We start from the raw sequence: 7,844 nt of genomic DNA, 5'->3' as shown, positions 1-7,844 counted from the left end.
CCCCCCCCAGCGGCCCCTGTCCACCTGTCCAGTCCCGGCCGGGTCCACGCGTCCCCCCTGGAGACGGGCGGCCCGGGCAGCAGGGCCACGGGCCACGGCTGCCGCCCGCCAGGTGCAGGTGCGGGTGCGCTGCGCCTCCCGCCGCCCCGCGCCGGGCGGGCTCAATGTTCCTCCTCCCTCCTCCCCAGCGCTCTCCAGGACGGGGGCGCCGCTGACAGGCATTGGGTTGGGGATGAAGAGGTGATGGAGGCTCCAGGCGGGCGCCCCTCACGGGCAAGGACATGCAGGTGGTACCCGGGGCCGCCGAAACTCGGGTGAAAAGTGTGTCTGACATACGACGGCCGTCGGATTTCATAGATTTTCTCGTTGACTCGGTCCGCATCTACGACGCCCGCTCCTCGCGGCGGACGAGGTTGCCGCGCCGGCCGCCAGGTGGCGCTAGCGTCGCCGCCCGGCCGAGCCCGGCCGAGGCGACCCGAGCGGGCCGCGGAAACGCCCGAGTGCGCCCCGCGATGCGTAGTTTTCCCCGAAAAATCGATAGAGCGCGCCAGCTGCGCGAGGAGCTCGACTCTCGGGTCGCTCAGAATCTATGCAGTGTTAACGGCACGGCATACCTCGGAGCACACAAAAGTCATGCGAATACTGTGATGCTCTGAGGACGCGTCTGGATCGGATTGTTCTGTTCGGAGTGCGCGGCGCGACGCGAGTGTGGTGTTCGTGACAACCCCGGGCCGGAAAACCGCCGCGGCCAACATGGGTGCGACGAAATACGCGAGTGTTGTGTTCTGCCTGAGTGTGGTGTTGCGGGTCACGCTCGCCTCTGGAATATCGGAGCTCGAGCTGTCCAAGCTGTCTGGAGCAGGCATCGGCTCTGCTGACGGCGGTGAGTGCTCCTCGCGTGCCAGGTGCACCCTGGCCTGTGTCAACGGGAGGGCCTAACAATAACTTCAACACGGCGCCCCCGCGCGCGGCCCGACCCGTCCAGGCTCCAGGGCCCTGCGCTGCGCTCCAGCGGGCCCCCCGCGCGCCGCCCTTGGGCCGTCCTGCACGGCCAGGCCGTACCCGCTGGAGCGGACCTTCCTGGAGCCTGGGGACGTGCCGTGTCCGGAGGGGCAGGCCAACCCGGCGGACACACGTGTCCGGCGGGCCGCCTACCTTTCGCGCTGCAGTGACACCGCGGTGCAGGTGCGGGCGCGCGCCGTGCGCACACGGGGGTCCGGGCCAGGCCAGGACACCACACCTGCTTGCATTCCTGGACCCAGCATCCCCGTGCCGTCCCCGGAAGGCTCCCCATTGTCCTCGCCGGCCTCTGAGCACGGGCTAATCCCCGGCCCGGGGCCGCGGGCCGCTCGCAAACCCAGCGGCGCCCAGGGAATGGATGAAAGAGCGGGAGCAGACGGCCTACCCTCTGACGACGGGCCTTTTAGGTTATGTGTACACTCGGGTGATTCAGTGGAGAAACCAGCAGCCACTCTGTCACCACTGCCTCTTTCAAACTTCTGAGCACAACGAGCATCATTTCCCCACTTTGGTTTTTGGCTAAATTTTATTGTTTCAGTTTTACTCGAAATTTTGATGACATTTCCCTGTCATATGAAATTTATTTCACTCCCCTCTTTGTGTTCTTATTGACATCCATTGTTATTGCATTGCATTGTTATTGGAGGGTCTGTCAAAAAGGACTTTGTACGCGTTTACTTTGCATTGTTTTCAATTAAATTATTTCATTTCACTCTAATTCTTTAAATTCAGATCAAACATAAATATTAAAATTTTACATCTGCGCATTGCTTGGTAAATATACTACGCCCCATTGATTTGCTGTTATATGCGAACTGCCCTTAAGAATCTAATGCAATTATACTATTCAATTATACAAATTCACCCTTGCATATTTTTATTTTTTTGACTGTTTTTTAATTTGGTTTCTTTCTAATGCAGTTCCTCATCTTGATCTGCAATCGCTTGAGAGTGGTTACCACGGCCTGGTCCGAGAGAATGAGACCACTGTGGAGGTGACACCTCGCATCAAAGCTGTTGGTGCCGAAATCTGCAGCTTCAAGATTGTCAACAAGCACCATGGGGATGCACCTTTTGATGTAAGTATCAAACGACTGAAGTGATTTGGTCCTAGAACTTAAGCTCTTTAAGCAGACACACTTGCCATTCAAAGCCCTTTCCTCTGACCCGTCCCCCACCACCTCGGCCATCCTTGTCAGGCCTTCCCGCGGGCGGCTTGCGCCGTTTTCTCATGGCAGTTCCCTGCCCTGTCAGGGATAATTTGCTTAGGCCAGCTCATGGCTTTTTGACAACCCGGCCGGCAGCATCAGATGCAAGGCCGTGACGGACGGCCGTCTCGTTGTTTCCTTGTTGCCGGTCGGCTCGTCTCGGTCTTGCCTTTTGCTCGAACGTGACTTCAACCCGTTCCATTCGCCACGCTTCGTTCTGCCAGGCGGGGCAGAGCAGAGCTTAGCCGGCGTGGCAGCTACTACTGACTGCGCGCCAGTGACGGAGGCTCAGGCCTCGGCGCAGGCCGCAGGGCAGCGTCACCCTGCCAGTGAGAGTGGCAGAGAAGGGTGGCGGAAACAAAAGCTCACGCCCTCTCTGTCACACTCGGCAGAGCCCCGCTCGCTCCAACTGCTCCAACTCTCTCGTGCAAAACCAGCAAAACCCGGGCCCCGTCACTTCACTCCGGCACTCAGATCTGCTGGAAGGGTGCCGTGGGTGAAGCCGCGGGAGTTTGGTCCCGTCATGAACAGCTGACTGGAGTCTTCCTCGGGCTGCCCCCGTCCCCGCCGCGCTTTTGTCTCTTCACAGGGCGCGAAGACGGCGCCGCGTCTTTTGACCAGGATTTGGGACACTTTCTCGGCGTGCACTGGTGTTAAATGGAGGGCTGGCAGCATTGTCCCCTTCCACAAATCTCGGGCCGCGCGTCGTCCTGGACAAGCGCCAGGACCTCCTGACGTACTAAGGAAGCGTTGCGCGGGGCCTCGGGGGGAGGGGCCGCCGTCCCCGGTCCCGGGTCAATGCGCCGGTATGACAAAACGCTGAGGTTGTGAAAACCGATGACTCGAAAGCCAAAGCCGCTGCTCGCGGGTCGCGGGCGACGGAACACCACCCCATCCCCACTATACACGAGTTTGTGTTGTGTGGGTGAACACGTGAACACCAAAGCCAGCGCTGCCGCCGCCTCCTCCTCCCCCCTCGTGATCCAATCCCATCTCGCTCCCTGCGGGCGGCCCTTTCCTCGCCGTACCGGCGCGATGTGTGGCACAGGTGGCCACGTCCGTCGCGACGCGCCGCGGAGAGGCGCCCCGGCGGCCCCCCGCTCTGCTCGAAATAGCGTGCGCTCTCTCTCCCTCTCCTGGGGAGCCAGGGGGTCTTGGGGGCCTGTGGCTGTGTGCTCGCTTACGGCACCTCACGGAGTCCCCTCGGCGGTGACCTCGCGCGGCGACACGCACGGCGTCGAGGAAGTCTCAAAGTCCCGCGAAGCCCTCGGGTGCTGCCGCTGCAGAGGCCGTCGTCAGACAACTTTCGGGGAACACCCGCGGGGTGGGGCGAGCTGGTGCCGCGTCCGAGCTGTGCAGGGTTCGAATCAAAGTTTGCACAAAGTCCCCGGTGGACCCGAGAGGCGGGGTCGACGACCTGCTGTAGAGCCACGCTGCGCGTTGGCTCACATTAGGTTTTTGAATCTGCCGCGCCACATATAGTTGGCGCGCCTGAGCGCAGCAGGTCGGCAGCCCACAGAGAGCGCTGCCGGCGCAGGGGATGGACAATGGCTAGGCAGAGCGCCCGGCGAAGAGGGCAGCTGCCGCTGCTACAACAGCCGCAACCGCTGCACCCCCGAAGGGGCCATCCCCTATAAATTGAGGCTGCACAGCTCAGGCAAGGACAGTCGGTCTACAGCCGCCTTGCACCCCCCACCAGAGGTAAGGGCAAGCGGTACTGTAGGATCACTCGGCGGGGACACGTCCCCGCAGCTAGGCAGGAGTCAGGCACTGCACAGCGAATAGGAAATATACCAAGGTGATTTCCCTGAACTGTAAGCGTTTCTCTCCAAGCTTGCCACTCGAACCCAGGACAGTCTAACCCACCTACCCTGCACTAAGGTACTCGGCCTCCCGGCCGTGACCTCCCTAGGGCGCACCACCCGATGGTCGCTCTTACACTGTGATAGGCACCATACATCTACTCCGCATTTAGGTACTCGGCCTACGGCCGTGACCTTACAGTAGGCGCACCACTTGATGGTCGTCCTCACGCAATAACATTCATCGTACAAATACACTGCATCTAGGTACTCGGCCTACGGCCGTGACCTTACCGTAGGCGCACCACTCGATGGTCGTCCTCACACAATAACAATCATCGTGCAAATACACTGCATCTAGGTACTCGGCCTCCCGGCCGTGACCTTACCTAGGACGCACCACTAGATGGTCGTCCTGACTCAGTAAGGGGCTGTTCACGGCGAGCCCCGCACCCGGGACCCGGTCCGCGCCAGGCTCTCCTGCCTGGGCTGGCCACACACGTGTTGTAAGGCCCGCCACATGGAGGTTAGCCTGGCCCGATAAGTCTCGTGGGTAAATACACCTAAATACGGGTCATTACACCTGCCCCACCTCACGGCACCCCCAACAGGAGCTCCGGGCGCCCGTTCTCGCGGCCGCGGGCGCGCCGTGCCAGGGCGGCCGTGTATGCAACCAGGTGCAGGGGCTCGAAGCGCGCCCAGGCCGCCCCGGGGCCGCGTGCTCGAGCCCAGTCCGAGCTAAATCGCGCCGCCCTGCACGCGAGGGCCCCACGGGGCCGCGGCGGCCGCACTCGCGCGGCCTTTGCTTCACCTGCCCCCCCCCCCCCCCCCGTATCAGAGCACAGAGCGCCGACCTCCGCGTTATCGCTGCGGGCTTTCTGCCCTCGTTTCCGTCGTCTCGTCTCCGCCTCCGCGCACCTTGGAGGATGTGACGGGTGACAGGTCAGCGCCGAGGGAGTCGAGACCCCGTGTCACCACCATCACCACCGACGTCGCCCTGGTGCACACGGAGCGAGCGCGGCGGCGGCCGTGTGGAGGACCTCGTCACATCAGGACGAGACCGCACACTTGGCGCCGCTTATCAGCGCGACTTGTCTTGTAAATCACTGCGCCTTATCGGCGGCCTCTTGGGCTTCTCTCTCTCTCACACACACATTCCCACTTTCTCTCTCTCTCTCTCACTCCCCCGCGCGTATCGCGAAAGAATGAAAGGCGCCGCGGGGATCGGGACCACAGGACGGCGTCGTGCCGCGCCGCGCTGTGCCGCCTCCCCTCAAAGCCTCGCGGGGAGGAGGCCGCCTTCCTCTCAGGGCGAGGGTGAGACCTGCGCTCGTTATCATTACAGTATCAGCCGATGGCGCGAGCGTGCGCACGTGCGTGTCGCTGTGTGTGTGTGTGCGTGCGTGTCGCTGTGTGTGTGTGTGTGCTGATGCCTAATTTGTTATCTCAAGAAGTTAGTAGTGCTGGTAGAAGTACCGTAGGCAGGCAGAGGGGGTGTGGGAGGCGGCGGTAGCGGCAGCTAGGGGAGCAAGGAAGAACCGGAAACTCGAACGTGTTGGGAGGAAAGTGTAAAGAGAAGGGAGGGGGAGGGGCCGTAGCCAGGTGCACAGCACCACTCAAGTCACTGCTGCTGCTACTGCTGCAAGTTCCATATCCCCGTCGCAAGTTGGAAGCGGGGCGAACCAGGGCTGCTGCCACACACTGCCACACCAGTAAGGCTATTACGTGCCACCTCGTCGCGTAGTTTTATTTGTAGTCCGGCCTGCCAGCCTCGGCACCTCGGCAGCCACCTAGTGGAAAGGGGAAATGCAGCGCGGCGATTGGTCCTCCGTACGCTCCCCACTTTTCTACGTCACACAGCCACTACACGTCACAGTGGACAGTCTCGCCGCCGCTCGCCGCAGCCGCACAAACGAACCAATAGGCGCGCTGCATTTCCCCTTTCCACCAGGTGGCTGCCGAGGTGCCGAGGCAGGCAGGCAGGCGGCTACGGACTACAAATAGAACTACGCGACGAGGTGGCACGTAATAGCCTTACAGAGCGCCGCGCACACCGGACCAGCACTTGGCTCCATTTCAAACGGCGGCCAACTTGGAACACTGTCGTGCGCTCACTCCCACACACCCACACAAACACACACGGCGCCCAGGGAAGCTCTTGGCTCCATTTCCATTCCGGTCAGGATAAGAGGGAAGTCTTGAAGCAATCCATCGCCCCTGCCTTCCTGCCTGCTCTACGCACGACCCGGCCTGGGAGACACCAGGAGACACCTGGGCAAGGGGGAGACAAAGAGCGAGAGGAGAGAGAAGGTCAGGCCGGCGAGAGGAGACAGTGCGGCCGCGCCCCGTGGGCTGGGCGGCGCCGTGCGCGCGCGCGGAGGTCATGTTGCCGGCTCGCACGGCTTCCTCGCCGGCCGGCCGCCGGCCCCAACCCCTACGCGACGCGCTGCAGTATTGCTTTCACTTTCCGCTCCCCCGCTGTACTCCCCACACGACAGCCGTCGCTCTGAAGCCAGGGGCCAAAGGCGTCAAGGGCTGCTGAGCTCAGACAAGGCGCTTGAAGCTCAGGGCCTGAAGCGCGACCTGGGGCACCACCATAATGTGGTCATGCGGCCTCTCGCCTTGGACGCACGCAGCGCTCAAGTGCTGGTATAATCTCCCAAGTCGTGCGTCTTTGCAAACGAGCAGTCGTGCTCGCACGATCGTGTCAGACCCGCATAACCCGCGCGACCGACCTATATTTATACGCCCGGTGTATAATGAGCCCGCAGTGTGCGGTACCGGGTGCTGGTACCCAACTGGCGTGTACCTGGTGGGCAGGTGTCCGCCAGGGGCGGGCCCAGGCCGGCGCCGGTCTTGAGCCAGGTGAAGAAAGGGGCCACGGCCACTACCGAGTACTCGCTCGGAGCTCCTCGAGGAGACCGTTCCCGGTGCCGGAGACACACCCTTTGGGCCCGCGGTGCGCGGTGGTCCTTTTGTCCCAGGTGGGCCAGCTGGGTGGGGGCAGAGAGGCGTGCGCAGCCCGGTGCAGCGCCGAGGCCGGTCAGCAGGCCGCTCTCCGGACAGGTCAGCCGCGCCGCGCCACGCCCGCCTCGCCGTGCCCATGCAGGCCGGGCGCGCGCACTCACACGGAGAGGAGAGAGAGAGGTGGGGGAGGGGCCGAGCCTAAAAGACGTTCTATCGGGAGAGAAAGCGGCTCGCACCTCGCCGCGCCCCGACTGGCTGTTTATGCATCGTACCTCCCGAGCAGCTCGACACTCGTCCTCCGCCTCCGCCTCCGCTTCGTGTCGTGAGCGACTAACCGACTAGTTTGCCCGGCGCCACTCAAAGCTCCTCCTCCTCCGCCCCCTCTTTGATGGATGCCTCGCCTACCGGAATGGATCGGCGGCCGGGGCCGGCGGTGCGGTCGAGCGGAGCGGGTGGGTAGGCGCCTCGGCATCAGAAATAACATGAGTGCGTTACTTCCACTCGGCCCAACCGTCCCAGCCCAGAGCGGCGCGATAATAAAAATAATTTGTAATCGGGCCGCTGATGCGGGCTGGTCGCGGGGCGCGGATTATTTAGCGGCGGGACGGGCTCGCCCCGGGCCGGGCCGGTGGCCGGCTCTGTTTGTGTTTGCCGGGGCTTCCTGGAGCTGCGGGAGTGCTGCGGGAGTGCGAGAGAGACGGCAGCGCCGCGGGCCGCGCCACGCGTGGGAGGGACGGAGACTCGGGAAGAAATCTGTCCGCGGCTAGGTCCTCCTCGCAGCATCTCTCTGCGGGGGCGGCGGGGCGGCGGCGGCCCGAGGTGGACGATATACTGCAGCGGGGCCGCG

The 7,844-nt window shown here is 62.9% G+C and overlaps 1 protein-coding gene across 1 annotated transcript in view; it reads left to right on the top strand.

The window, feature by feature from the left end:
- Positions 1-554: 554 nt before the first annotated feature.
- LOC113202229 (calsyntenin-1-like) overlaps positions 555-7,844 on the top strand; it is a 27,990-nt gene continuing 20,700 nt past the window's right edge. Inside the window, exons 1-2 of the mRNA XM_052270784.1 lie at positions 555-883; positions 1,942-2,099. Coding sequence (XP_052126744.1) covers positions 754-883; positions 1,942-2,099 — 288 coding nt within the window. The 5' untranslated portion in view covers positions 555-753. The remainder of the gene's footprint in view (positions 884-1,941; positions 2,100-7,844) is intronic.

The sequence above is a fragment of the Frankliniella occidentalis genome, unplaced genomic scaffold (genome assembly GCF_000697945.3).
Source record: "Frankliniella occidentalis isolate FOCC.00 unplaced genomic scaffold, Focc_3.1 Scaffold138, whole genome shotgun sequence".
Classification (NCBI taxonomy): domain Eukaryota; kingdom Metazoa; phylum Arthropoda; class Insecta; order Thysanoptera; family Thripidae; genus Frankliniella; species Frankliniella occidentalis.
This window is presented reverse-complemented; position numbering and strand designations above follow the sequence as displayed.